This window comes from Brassica oleracea, chromosome C9 (assembly GCF_000695525.1).
Source record: "Brassica oleracea var. oleracea cultivar TO1000 chromosome C9, BOL, whole genome shotgun sequence".
NCBI lineage: Eukaryota > Viridiplantae > Streptophyta > Magnoliopsida > Brassicales > Brassicaceae > Brassica > Brassica oleracea.
In genome coordinates, this window is record NC_027756.1 from 41,908,343 (window position 1) to 41,922,970 (window position 14,628).

Sequence of the window (14,628 nt, forward strand, 5' to 3'; positions counted from 1 at the left end):
GATCGATCGATGGATAAATGTCCAAAAACGCATCGATCGATCACTAAGATGGACCGGACCGTAAGAATGTGATCGATCGATCCGTATTTGTTCAAAAACGCATCGATCGATGCGTGTGCGGGAAAGAGAATTATAAGGCAGGTATACTCTGCGAATCTCCACAAACAACGACCTCCACAAACAACGACATGCTCTACCTGATTCCTACACTCGTTTTCACCTGATTCCTACACTCGTTTTCACCCTAAGACAGGTATACTCCGTGAATCTCCACAAACAACGACATGCTACACAAGATGTGGGTTTCTTAATTATGAGTTCGTATTTCTTTTACATGGTTTCTTTGTTTTATTTGGTTGTGTTTTGAGTAGTTTTTAATTCGTATTCAGCTTTTCCATGCTAGATAAACCAAATAACTAATATCCGAGGAAAGAGGTTATATCAAGTGTTCCTCGGAATTTCCTCGGTATTTCTTAAAAAAAAAAAAAAAATAAGTTCAATGGTAGTCTGTTTCCGAGTCATCATCACCAGATGAATCTGAATCTGGATCTTCGTGAAACTCTCCAATCACTGGTTCATCCTCTACGTGAACGACGGCTTCCTCTCCAAAGTCGGTTAAATCGACTACAAGGCCAACTCCAGCTAAATCTTCTGCTGCACTTAAGTTGCCGGATGTGCTTGGTTGTAGTGGGTCTTCCAGCTCAGAACTTCCCTGAACTCGGCCTCTCGGGTTGAGTCTTGTAACAGTAACCCATGGATCATCTCTGTTCCTTACCCGGGGGTACTTGATATAACAAACATGTAACATTTAAAAAATTATTAGTTAAATTATAAATTAATACACATGATGATGAATCATTCTGAATAATTAACATTTAATTACCTGATCGGCCTGAGAAGCAAGAATGAAAGGATCATAATATTGCAGCTTTCGCCTCGAATTTACTGATGTAACACCAAATGCATCTGTTCTCACACCTCGATCTGGAGTGTTGTCGTGCGAATCACAATAGAAAACAGTACAGCGCAATCCAACCATGCCCAAATACTTGATTTCCAATATCTCATGTATGTGTCCGTAGTATACATCATCTCCTGATGCAGAACAAACGCCAGCATCATAAGTCGTACTCGAACGTCTCCTCTTCTGAGTTGTGAATGCATATCCTCGAGTGCAAAATCTCGGATATGACTTCACAACAAAGTTTGATCCAACGACCATCTCACGTATCCAATCGTCAAATGTTTCACGTACCCCATGAATTCGGTTATACCTCGTTGGTATTCTTCCGTAAGCAATCTTGTGTTCGGATCCAAATGAGGTCGATCGATCCAAGAACGAAAATAATTTGAAGAAGACATATTTTTTATGAATCAAATTCGTGTATAAATAGAGTAAAAGGGAGGATGAAGATATGGAGTGAATGAAGAGGAAGAGGAGTGCTTGTATTTATAGTTTAAATCCTGCCGACAGACCGAGGAAATTCCGACGGAATTCCGACGGAAAAGGCTAGTTCGTCGGAATTTCCTCGGAATTTTGTAAAATCCCCCAACGGCTATAATATTTCCTCGGAATTCATCGGTTTTTTCCGAGAAACCCATTTTTCCTCGGAATTTCCTCGGAATATTCTGACGGATTGATATTTCCTCGGAATTCCGTCGGTATATTCTGAGGAAATTCCGAGGAAACCCAATTTTGTGTTTCCTCGGAAATTCCTCTGGATATTCCGAGGATTTCATTTTCCGTCAGAATGTCCGTCAGAATACCGCTGTTTTCTTGTAGTGGTTTAGCAATTATCTCTGCGCCTTTAGGGGTAATCGTGGATGCCAAACCTTTCACTTCTGTATCTGAGGCTGAAATCAAAGTGGTAGTAGATTTGCTTCAACCCTTGATGAAAACAGTAGAAGTTGAGCGTGACGATGGGGGCATTTAAGTGATTACAGTCACATACCCATGGCTGCCTCCTCTTTGCCCAGTCTGCAACGAGCTTGGGCACAAATCTCAGCTGTGTCCAGTAGCTAAGAAGGCCTCGGTAGACAAGGGTAAAGCTCCAATGGACTCCGAAAAGTCTTACTCCAAACCAAAAAAGCAGGCAGGTGCTTCTTATATCCCTAAGAAGAAAGCGGGGACTTTGGTTATTTCGGATGGAGAAGTTGCTTTGGGGTCTAATTTAAAGGATCCAGTGGATGAGAGCCAGGCTCGATCTTCAGATTTACCCTCTTCCTCTCATTCCTATGTGGAGGTCTGCAAAAGTAATATTGGCACTATTAATTCGTCTACTTGCCAAGTTCCTACAGTAGACCATCTGTTGGAAGCTAATCTTGGTAGCGACAAGGCACTAGTTCCTGCACAGATTTTGGAGTCAAATGAGATTGGTAATCAGGCCATTCAGAAGAAGTCTGCTGAAGATATTTCCTTCACTACAGTCTCCAAAGCTGCCCGTCAAAGAGATATAATCCCCAGAGAGAAATCAAGGGTATTAGTGACTTCTGCCAATCCTTTTGCAGCCTTAGACTCAGATGTAGTTTCTAACCCTGATCAATCTTCAAGTGATGATGCTTCTGAAGATCAAGAATGTCTTGTGGTGACCAATTTCATTCGGAGTAATGATTTCTATTTGGCATCTTCCTCCTCCTCTTCTGGTTCGAAGCAGCAGAAGAATAAGAAAAGGAAACTTTCAAAGAGGTCCCCGGGTTCCAGTGGTCATCCCCACTCACATGGGGGTACCCACCAAAATTAATCATCTATGTTAGATACATTTTTTTGGAATGTGCGAAGGCATCAACGATATTTCGAAGCATAGTCCCCTTGTTTCGTGGATCAAGTTGAGAAAGTTAAGTTTCGGTGCCCTTTTGGAAACGCACATTAGGGATGCTAATATATCTACGGTTTTAGCAAGCTTAGGTTCAGAGTGGAGGCTAGGATTCAGCTTTTGTACTCGGATGCTCAGTCTATCACTCTCCAGATTTTTGATGATACGGGTCTTTCCTTCTTCTACACTGCGGTTTATGCTTCAAATGATTTGGATGAAAGAAAGGCCTTATGGACCTCTCTAAAGGATACTGAAATCTCCTTTGGGCTTGATGGGGAATCTTGGTTGGTATGTGGGGATTTTAATGAGATTATTGATCCAAGTGAGTCATCAAATCCGTCTATCATCTCATCTGCAAGACCTACGAGAGATTTAGCAGCCGCTTTATCAACTATGGGGCTTTTTGACTTGTCGTCGCAAGGGCCTCCTTTCACGTGGTCCACCCAGAGACCATCTGATCCCCTTGGCAAGCGTTTGGACATATGTTTGATAATTGATCAATGGCAGCTTGTGTTCCCAACCGGTTACTGCACGTTTGAACCTCCTGAATTTTCGGATCACACCCCTTGTCACATCCGTCTTTTCTCGCTAAAGCCGTCTTTTGGAACTAAGCCATTTATGTTTCAGAGTTTTGTTGCCAATCTGCCTTCCTTTATCTCCTCAATGCAGCACATCTGGGAAGGTATTCAATCACGGCCACAAAACCTCTCTTCTTTGAGTTTCAGGCTTAAGGATCTTAAAAGACCAATAAAGTCTCTAGCGAAAGAAAATCTAAGTAACATTGAGAGACGGGTCGCTGAGGCGAAAGATTCGCTGGATTCTATTCAGTTATCTGCGCTTACAAACCCCTCTGAAATTATTTTCGAGTTGGAGAAGTCTGCTAAAGATCAGTGGGTTTTTCTAAGGCTAGCTGAATAATGTTTCTTCAGACAGAGATCTCGGATCAAATGGCTTCAATTGGGTGATCTAAACACGGCTTTCTTCCATCGTATTACTCTGGTTAGGAATGCTTTAAATGCCATAAAATATCTCCTTCGTGCTGATGGAACCCGATCTGAATCGCTAGAGGAAGTCCATAAGATAGCCTTAGATTACTTCTCAGGTATTCTTTGTAATGTGAGGGGCTCCTTCTGTCCTTTTCTTCCAGATATTCTCAGGCGTTTTATCAGGGATGTGTGCACGAATGATCAGCAGTCTCTGCTTGCGGCTCCAATAACAAGAGATCTAATCAAAGCCACAATGCTTAAATTATCTCTAAATAGAACACCTGGTCCAGATGGATGGACGACTGAGTTCTTCAGAGCGACTTGGCTAATTTTTGGAGAGGAGGTAACAAATGGGGTCTTGGATTTCTTTGCTAGGCCCTTCATGCCGTCAGCCTTAAATGCCACTTCTCTGATCCTTATACCGAAGCGACCTGGAGCGGAAAATATTGCAGATTTCAGACCAATCTCCTGCTTAAATACCATATACAAACTGGTCTCTAAAATTATTTCGGCCCGTCTAAAGAAGGTGCTACCGTCCATCGTTCTCCCTAATCAGACTGGCTTTGTAGAGAATAGACTTATTCTGGAGAACGTCTTGCTGGCTTCAGAAGTTTTAAATGGTTATCATAAGAAAGGGCTTTCTCCTAGAATCACCCTAAAAGTTGATATTTCTAAGGCATTCGACTCTGTTCGGTGGGATTTCATCTTAGAAACTTTAAAGGCCTGTCATTTCTCGGCGCTATATATTGATTGGGTTCAAGCTTGCATCTGCTCTCCTTACTCAGTCAGTATAAATGGAGTCACTTCTTGCTATTTCAAAGGTAAAACTGGTCTTCGTCAGGGGGATCCCTTGTCTCCTCCTCTTTTGTTGTGGTGATGAACGTGTTATCCAATATGTTGAATAGAGGAGCAGTTGATGGAATCTTCAATTATCACCCGGGATGTGCTGACTTGGGTCTTACTCACTTGGCGTTTGCAGATGATTTACTCATTTTTTTGGAGGGCACTGAGAAATCTGTTGCTGGTGTGTTCATAGTTCTATCACAGTTTGAGAAGTTCCCTGGTCTTGCAGTAAACATCCACAAAACGTCAATGTTTTGCTCTGGGTTGTCTGATGCTACAGAAGCAAATATTCTCAGGAGATTTTTACTCAAGCCTGAGGTTTTTCCCGTGAGGTATTTGGGGTTACCTCTATGTTCTAAAAGACTCTCAGTCAAAGATTGTGATCCATTAATTTCTCAGATCAGGCGGAAATATAATGCTTGGATGAATAGACATTTGAGTTTGGCGGGAAGGCTCACTCTCATTTCTTCGGTCATCCCAGAAATTATAGGCTTTTGGACATCAGCCTTTTGTATTCCGGGAAAGGTTTTGAAGATGATAAATAGCTTATCTACTTCCTTTCTTTGGCATGACTGTCTGGATAATCCTAGAGGTGCTAAAGTCTCCTGGCATGATGTTTGTCGCCCTAAAGTAGAGGGTGGTTTAGGGCTGAGAAATTCAGCTTCTTGGAATATTGTCTTTGGCCTCAAGCTTATTTGGTTGCTCCACTTCAGAGCTGGATCACTATGGGTTGCATGGATGAGGAGGAAGTACCTAAGCATGTACTCATTTTGGTCGTCTCAGCTTACGGTTCGCAACACCTCTTGGATGCTTCAAAGGCTTGTCAACTTACGCCCAATAGCTCAAACTCTGGTTTACTATGAGATTAATAATGGCGGTGAAACTTATTTCTGGTGGGATCCATGGACTCCTTTCGGTCCTTTGATTCAATACTTGGGTATTACGGGTCCTATGGATCTTGGGATCTCTATTGATTCTCTTGTGTGCGATTGCTTAGTAAATGGTAGTTGGATTTTGCCTCATCCCCGATCGGAAAGGCAATTTCAGCTTCATATATTCATCTCCACGTTATCTCTGGGACAAGGAAATGATAGGATTCTCTGGAAAGTTAATGGGGTTCAGAGAGATAAATTTATCTCTAAGGATATTTGGAATTACACAAGGGAGAGGAGACAGCCCTCTACTTGGACGTCTTTGGTGTGGCATGCTACATCGGTTCCTTAACAAGCCATTACTTCGTGGCTCTTCATGTTAAACCGTAATCCTACCATGGACAGGCTCCTATCTTGGGGTCTTGATGTTGAAGGTACTTGCTTGCTTTGTGGATTACTTCAAGAGTCCAGAGATCATTTGTTTTTCGAATGTGTTTATTCTGCAGAGGTTTGGAGAAAGTGCTTGGTCCGCTTGGGTGTTTCTAATGCTCCAACTACTTGGCAAAGTGTTATTGACTGGTTGTGTTCTCTTCCCTTTGATAGGATTCTCAAACTGGTTATTTTACAAATATGGCAAACATGTTTGTATGAAATTTGGAAGGAGCGGAATGCTCGTTTCCATTTGGGAACTACTGCCCCTCCTATAAAAATTTCTGAAGTTGCAACTCGTACAGCAAGGTTCAAAGCTACTGCCCTGAAGAATTCTGGGAAAATTTTAGGAAATGAGCTTCTCGCTTTTTGGTCTGGGATTTAACTCCACTCTTTTGTTCTCAAATCACTCCATTGAAGTAATTTCAATGTGCTTTCTCTTTTCATTTCTTTTTTTTTTAACTCTGCAACTTTTGTATCTCCTCCTTGTGTATCTCTGTACTCTCTCTTTTTAATATGAAATCCCTTTAAAAAAATAAACAAATAGATAAGACGCATAAGATTTTATGAGTTACTTGGAAGATGGAAGGATTTTTTTTTTTTTTTTCAAGATGGAAGGATTCTAAAACCGGTATAAATCTAATCCCGTAAGGATCAAGTTTCAAGATTTATTGTCATATACAAAGTGATGGAAAAAACAACTATCTTTTGGATTTGATTAGTACAACAAATGTTAGAAAGTAAACTAAAACACCCAACCGAAAAAAACTATTGCTGGAGTTTAATCTTAGGATGGACGCTGGCGATAGATTAGGTGTAATTTGGATAGGTTTCTCGCATGGACCCGAGCTAAATGTCTTCCCAGTACTAATGCCAAGGTATATATATATATATCATCTGTTAGTGGACTAAGATGTAAAATGCATTTGACGAATCTCAAATTCAATTTGACTAAATAGCAGTAATTTTGTTTCAGTTGAAATCAAATTCAGGATAGACGAGTTTACGTTATGCTACATGTCAATCCTCGCCACTAGGTGGTGCTACTTGGTTAGTAGGAAAGATATTAAGGACGATCAGCCAACACTAAGACATTGTACCTTGGGATGCCACCTTTGCTCCAAACGATTTACCACAAAAAGTACAAGAATTAAGGTCTTTCATCAATCAGTTTGGTCATAGACTATATTCCCCATTCTTAATAATAATAGTCTTCATCTTCTATGAAGGATAGAGTGGTGACGTGAGATACAAGTGATTATCCAAACGGGCTTGAGGTAGCAATGAAGGTGTTCTCAAGTCTCCAAACAAACGGGATCACTCCTTTAGCACCTTAAGGCCATCTTTATCCCACGATTTTAAAGGTTTCTTAAAGGGGGAGGGCCCATAAACAGGATAATAATCGGTAACAAAATTCATCAATTAAGGAACGCTTTTCGTCTGTTTCTTACACTGTTTGTGGTTTCCACTGACACATGGAGGTCCGCGATTGGTTCCTTTTTTTTTTTAATCACACAATTTTTTTTTTTTAAGAAACTCTTAATGGGGTTCAGGGATAATGATGCTCTTAGAGCACGTTCAACGACCGCTTCTAGCTTGGGTTTTTAAAACAAAAAAAAATTAAAATAATAAAAAGAAGCAAAAGAGAATAGATTCGACTCTTAAAGTGGAGCTTAGAGCATGATTAATGGAGAGTTCTTAGAGTGAGATTCTTGGCGGAATATAATAACCGGTTTTTAACTTTTCTAGTTAAAAGTTAAGAGACGGGTTCTTATATTCGGTTAAGAACTCCATCCTAATAACCCCCATTAATCATACTCTAAGAACCGCTTCTGATCGTCATGTGTAATTTCGCAACTTCTGATTGGTTTACTCTTTTAAAAATAAATAAATTTTAATTCCAGAACTACACATGATTAAATTATTATTACTTTTGATATTAGAACCTGTTTTAAAGATACTTGTCGATGGGGTTGCCCTATTTTGAAGTAATTCTAGGTTCACACCAATAGTGTTTGAGTATTTGATATTTGATATCTTTTAAAAAGGAAATAAAATTAAATATCCAAATTAGATTATATTTTTAAAATAAAATACATAAAAATACGTAAAAATAGTTACAAAAAATAAATTAATTAATATTGCTAAGTCTTCAGCAAATACTAAACCCTATACCATAAATCCTAAACCCTAAACCCTAAACGTTAAACCTTAAACTTTGGATAAACTCTAAACCGTTGAAAAATCTTAAACCCTAAATCATACATTAAAAACTAAATTTTAATAACACTAAACCCTAAATCCTAATCACTAAACCCTAAACCCTCGGGTAAACTCTGAACCCTTAGATAAATAATAAACTTTAGGGTTTAATTTTAAATATTTTTGATTTAGAGTTTATGATTTATCCAAGGGTTCAGGGTTTATCCAAGAGTTTAGGGTTTAGTGATTAGGGTTTAGGGTTTAATGTTATTACGATTTAGTTTTTAATGTATGATTTAGGGTTTAAAATTTTCCAATGGTTTACGGTTTATCCAAAATTTAAGGTTTATAATTTAGGATTTGGAGTTTAGGATTTAGGGTATATGATTTAGTATTTTGCTAACGGTTTAACAATATTTATTTGTTTTATTTAAAAAATATAATCTTATTTGGAAATTCAATTTTTTTTTTTTTAAAAGATATCCAATATCAAATACTATTGGTTGGTGAACCTAAAGGTTCACCCTAGGGGGTGAGCCCAAGAATTTCTCCTCTTTTACCATTTTACACCGAGAAATTCTTGGGTTCACCCCCTAGGGTGGTTCACCATCCAATAGTGTTTGAGTATTTGATATTTGATATCTTTTAAAAAAGGAAACAAAATTGAATTTTCAAATAAGATTATATTTTTAAAATAAAACAATAAAAATACATAAAAATAGTTACAAAAAATAAATAAATAAATATTGTTAAACCGTTAGCAAAATACTAAATCCTAGTTTTTAATGTATGATTTAGGGTTTAAAATTTTCCAATAGGTTACGGTTTATCCTAGATTTAAGGTTTATAATTTAGGGTTTAGAGTTTAGGATTTAGGGTATAGGATTTAGTATTTTGCTAACGGTTTAACAATATTTATTTATTTATTTTTTGTAACTATTTTTATGTATTTTTATTGTTTTATTTTAAAAATATAATCTTATTTGAAAATTCAATTTTGTTTCCTTTTTTAAAAGATATCAAATATCAAATATTCAAATACTATTGGTTGGTGAATCTAGAGGTTCACCCTAACCCAAGAATTTCTCTTTTACACTCCAGTAGTTCTTAATAGATCCTAGTAGTTCCTCCTCTTGGTTAATTAGGAGCCAGACAAAGCCTGAGGATGCATGCATGCTCTATTCAAATTTCCAAGTTCCTTAATTAATCCCCAAAACCTTTTTTTAGTTAGATAATTATTACGAAGCTTGAAACAGATATTTTCAACGTGAAAGAAATAGCAAAGCACCTAGGGATGCTTGGAAGTAACCTCTTTTTACCAGTTAACATGTGGATGTATTTACTTCCTATTTATTAGTAATAAATTGGGTTGGGAGAATTTCAGTTGTTGTTCCTTCTTATTTTGTTTTGTCACCTACGAGACTGGAACAAAGGTTGCAACTTCTACACACACAACCAACCGAAATATAAACATAAGAAGAATGTGAATTTTTTATTTAATGAAAACTAAACGTACACAACTATGGATAATTGAAATGCAATAATTCTTCCAATATCCTATTCAAACCTAATCTATTTTAGCCTAAACATCTTGATCAGTGCTCAGCTTCCTAGAGTTTTAGAGCTTTCTTGGGGGAGGGGGCGGAGGGTAGCATACTGATTCAAGCAAGTCCTGATAAATGAACTGCGCATCGTAATTCAGAATACCATCATCTTCTTCCATAGGCAAACTCGAAACATTCACTGTCGCCAACGAATTTATAAGTTCTGATCCTATCAGTGGAATCTTTGGAACATGGCCATGAAATTCATTGATCGGCTGCTGCTCTGTGTAGCAGTCTGCTGCAAACTCATGATGATGATAAGGAATAAGAGCTTCATGATCGTCCTTGTTATTCTCTTGAATATTGCATGCTATATTAGTCGGCTGTTCCCTCAAGAAAGGAGATAGAAAATTTTCTTGATCAAAAATATTAGTCTGCTGCACCGCCAAGAAAGGAGATAGAAAAACTTCTTGATCAACAATATTAGTCGGCTGCTGCTCCAAGAAAGGAGATAGAAAAGTTTCTTGATCAACAATATTAATCGGCTGCTGCTCCAAGATAGGAGCTAGAAAAGTTTCTTGATAAACAATATTGATCGGTTGCTGCTCCAAGGTATAAAACTCAATAGGATGATGATGATAAGTAGAAGCTTCATGACGATGAGCTTCATTGATCGGATGTTGCAGCTGCTGATCAGAGAAAGAAGAAGCTAGAACAGACACATAATGATGATGATTACTAGAAGTACAAGCTTCATGATGATCATCATTCTCCTTCTTGGAATTCTTGATCACATGAATCTTGCATATGACCAGTTCATGAAACTTATCTTTTTCTTCCGGAAGCATATATTCTGTCATAATCCAGCTCTCATTGTCTCGTGATACATCACAAGAAGTACCGTCTTCCCTCTTCTGCTTCTTGTTATTTACGTTGCTTCTAACAAAATTTAGGCTTTGCTTTACCCCAATGGTCTTCTTTGTTTCCTTGTCCGTGATATCTTCTTTCGCATTAGCCCTCCAAGACCCACTATCGTCGTCTCGGGTGATCTTCCGTTTCACTTTCTTACCACAACCAATTTTCTTCTTAGAGAGTTGAGTCCTTGTCACAAAGTAGTACCACTCGTTCTTCTTGAAAAACGAACCCATGGGATGGTCCAGCAACCATGGCTCCTTTGAGTAAACATCCTTCATAGTGATCTCTCTACATGGTTTACCTTTCAACTTGGGGATTAAATATTGATTGATGAGTTCATCGTCGTAGGGTTGAAATTGAATCCCTCCATCTTCGTCGTTGTATTCATACATCTTCTCTTACGTCTTATATTGCGTTTGGATTTAGGAGTTCTCTGGGAAGTGTTCTCTGAGGTTTGTGATCGATCAACGTCTGTATTTATAGTCATCTTACATTATCATAAACCAATATGAAATTGGTTTTGAAACTCATTTCTAATAGGAGTAGGACTAATTATTCGTTTATCGTAAAACATTTTTTACAGTCAAAGATATAACACGGAGATCTTTCCCATCTTATAAGATAATCGTTATCACATCTTGTTTATTTGTTACAGTTTCCTTTCATCCTTTTTATTTTTTACTTTTAGTGTAAATAATGATCTCTTCTTAACAAATACTTTGAAAATAAAAGTCATGTGTTATTATTTTTCTCCAAGAAAAAAATCGCTAGTTTGTTACTGTTTCCTTTTATGTTTACTATATTGTTTAATTTGGGAAAATAGTGATCGCTTCTGAATAAACAAAAGATTACTTTAGGTTTTAAAAACAAAAGTCAGATTTTTTTTTTTCTTTTGAACTTAAAGTCAGATTATTATCCAATACATATGTATCTATTAGATAATGAAAATTATATATATATATATATAAACCTAATTGCTTTCATGAAATATTATTTCAAAATTTTATAACTGTTTCTTGGGTCAACATTGTTATGCATGGCTAATATATGACATGGTTAACTTTTTTAACAGTACCAGACAACCTCTTTTCAATCTATGTTCGATGCCAAATTGATATGAATGTAGTGGTTACCCTCTTGATATATTTGATGCAATCTTCTGATATTCAAGGGGTTAAGGATGCTTCTGATCAAGAATGATACGTTTCATTATATTTTATATGTTTCTCACTAGAACTTGAAATTTGACAGAAGCTCTTGTGTTTGTAAGCAACTAACTATATAAACTATTCTGATGAATGAATTCGCGAGATCAAGAAGCGATACAGAGAGTCTTTTGAAAATCATCAAAGCACACAAGAAAAAGAAAAAAATATGAATAGTGAGAGAAAACTGAAGCAATATGGAACAAACAATAGATTAGACTCATAAGATTTTACTAGTTACTTAGAAGATGGAGGGATTCTAAAACCGCTATAAATCTAATCCCGCAAGGATCAAATTTCAAGATTTAATGTCACTAGGGCTGTCCGCGCTTCGCGCGGAATATTGATTTATCGTTCTTAAATATGATTTTTTGGATTATGTAATTATGTGGATGATGTAATTATTTGTGAAGAGCATTATTGGTGTTTTATTGTGTTATGTAGTAGTAGATAATAAGTTAATATATTATGTGTTTGTCTTTTTAATAATGTGTTGTTGTGTGTATAATATTATTTGTTAGTGGTGAAGTGAACTTCTGATGTAAAACATATTGAATTTCAATAACTTTGTATTTAGGCGTTTGTTGATTTTAAGATTAACGGCGTCAAAATTGTATTTTAATTTTTCACATTTTTTCACATTACTTTTTTCAGATGTTTTTTTAACTCTCCCCATATTTTGACCTTGAACCGTCACCATCTATATATTTCGTTTACCTTTCCGGTGTGCAGGGCTTCTCACCATTACTGAGAAAAGACTTACCTCTGTGCTCTTGTTTTTCCTCACCTTCTTCTTCTTTGAGATTATCTGGTATTTATTATAGATCACGCATATTAGTTCCATGTTGTGCGGTTGTTTCTTACGGAGTTGTAGGTTATTTCAGTCAATATTGGTCTTTTTTACTTAGATTTTGGCTAATGTTAGAAACTACATCTCGTTGGGTAAAGTTAGAGTTTAGTTGTCTCTGATGTTGTCTTTCTCGTCGTTGGTTTACCGTCGCTAGTCTCTGTTGTCTTGGTTTTCAAGATCTGGTTTTTGGTGATCTGACTTTTATGCTCTTTTTCATAGTTCGAGGATGGCTCCACAGACTGTTGATTTCATTTTGTCTCCTTTTATCTCTTTATTCTCTCATCTCGTTGCACCTTCATAGCTGATCACGTCTCTGGTGGCTCTCTCTTTCGCCATATATGCTACTCCAGGGCTGGATAGTGTTTTTCTGTATGTATGCTTTGTGCGCTTGGAAGGTTGTTTATGGTTTCAAGCTTGAGCTCTGATTTCTTGGTGGTTGGCTTCCATTCTTCACCACTCTTGTTGTTTATCTTTTTCTCATGCGTCTCTTTGTGTAGGTGTGCGGAGTTAGTCTTTCGGAGCTTTGGTTTCTTCTATTCAGAGCTTTGTGATTCTTTGTTGGCATGGGCGTCTTTATGTGTTTGTTTAGTTTGTGACGTGCTTCTTACCTCTTAAGCTGGTGGTTGTGCTTCTAGTGCTTTAGGCATGTGTCGTCTTGTTTCGTGGTAACTTTGTTCATCCGATGATTATTCTTTCTCTAACCCGTTTTTTTTTTTGCTTTTTGCGCAGGTGCTTGATCGTGATCCTTTTTCTGACATCTGTTTGTTATAATCAAGACATTCTATGGTAAAATGAGATAAATTAGTCTTCTTTATTGATATATTTTCAGCTCCAAACATTTATTAAGTTGGTGTTACTATGGTATTATTCTTAATAGATTATCAAACTTTATACAATAATAGTTAGTGTGAAAAAGATTAGAGAGTGCACAATTAGAAAGTATTTGGTCAAATTGCAATAATCTAAAAAAAGACTTAAAATATAAAAAAATAATATGGATGACACGTATCGCAAAACCTCCTGCCACTTGTCAGAAGAAGGGAAAAAGCCAATTTTATATATATATATATAGATATTCCAGGTGATGGAAAACACAAGTGTCTTTTGGATTTGATTAGTACAGTAAAATGTTAGAAAGTAAAACTAAAACACCCAACCGAAAAAAAAACTCGAAGTATGACTAACTTTCTACCATAAACAAGATTCAGCTCAATTTCACTTGGAAGAAACTGAAACCAAGACATTGTTATTGTATTTCACTTGCAAAGTTGCATCCTGTTTAAATTAAATGTTGGATTTGTATTATGTGTCTTATTTAGAATAGGAATTGTGTCTGGTAATCTGTATTGGAGGAAATTGAGAACTTTACACTATGACCTCTATTATTGCTTGAGGTTGAAGACTAGCTTTTTGAATCAGGAGCATTCAACATGTAGAGTTTTTGTAGCTTATATGAATTTGTAAGCAAGTTCTTATAAAAGGGAATATACAAATCTGCTAAAGAGAATGACAAGTACTAATTTTATAATTTTTTTCAAAGTTGTAAACCATGCCTAAGTTTCTGGGGTTTTAAATAAAAGTTTCTCTTTTTATCTACCTAGTTAGGTCTTTTTATGTTTTTTTTATAACACAAACTTTCATTCAAAATGTTATAACCCAGAGTTCAATACATTAGCTTCCACAAATAAGGCTTGTTTAGCAAGGGCATGAGCATCCTTATTCTTACTACAGTGGAACCATGAAAAGGAGATACATTCAACTTCTTATGTAGTCATCTACTTGAATAGCCCAATATGATATCACAATATGTGCATTAATACTTGTGTCGACGCAGAAAATAAAAACCTAAAAAGTAATAAGAGTAAAAAAATGAGTGATTTGGGTGAATATACCCATTTAAGGCTCACATTTGAAAATTGCCCTACCAAAATTATAATGCCAACTTGTCTACCATTTTGGCTCATAAGTG

General features: G+C 36.7%; 2 protein-coding genes across 2 annotated transcripts in view; one reads left to right on the forward strand and one right to left on the reverse strand.

The window, feature by feature from the left end:
* LOC106315056 overlaps positions 1 to 3,731 on the forward strand; it is a 7,350-nt gene extending 3,619 nt beyond the window's left edge. Inside the window, exons 2-3 of the mRNA XM_013752830.1 lie at positions 1,945 to 2,686; positions 2,897 to 3,731. Coding sequence (XP_013608284.1) covers positions 1,945 to 2,686; positions 2,897 to 3,731 — 1,577 coding nt within the window. The remainder of the gene's footprint in view (positions 1 to 1,944; positions 2,687 to 2,896) is intronic.
* Positions 3,732 to 9,763: 6,032 nt separating this feature from the next.
* Positions 9,764 to 10,996, reverse strand: LOC106315057 (NAC domain-containing protein 78-like). The gene has a single exon (XM_013752831.1). It carries the CDS (start codon positions 10,994 to 10,996, stop codon positions 9,764 to 9,766), a length of 1,233 nt encoding a protein of 410 aa, XP_013608285.1.
* Between the last annotated feature and the right edge of the window lie 3,632 nt (positions 10,997 to 14,628).

Bases quoted from the DNA above. Each gene is read 5' to 3' on its own strand.
- LOC106315057 (XM_013752831.1), bottom strand. From the start codon at position 10,996: ATGTATGAATACAACGACGAAGATGGAGGGATTCAATTTCAACCCTAC.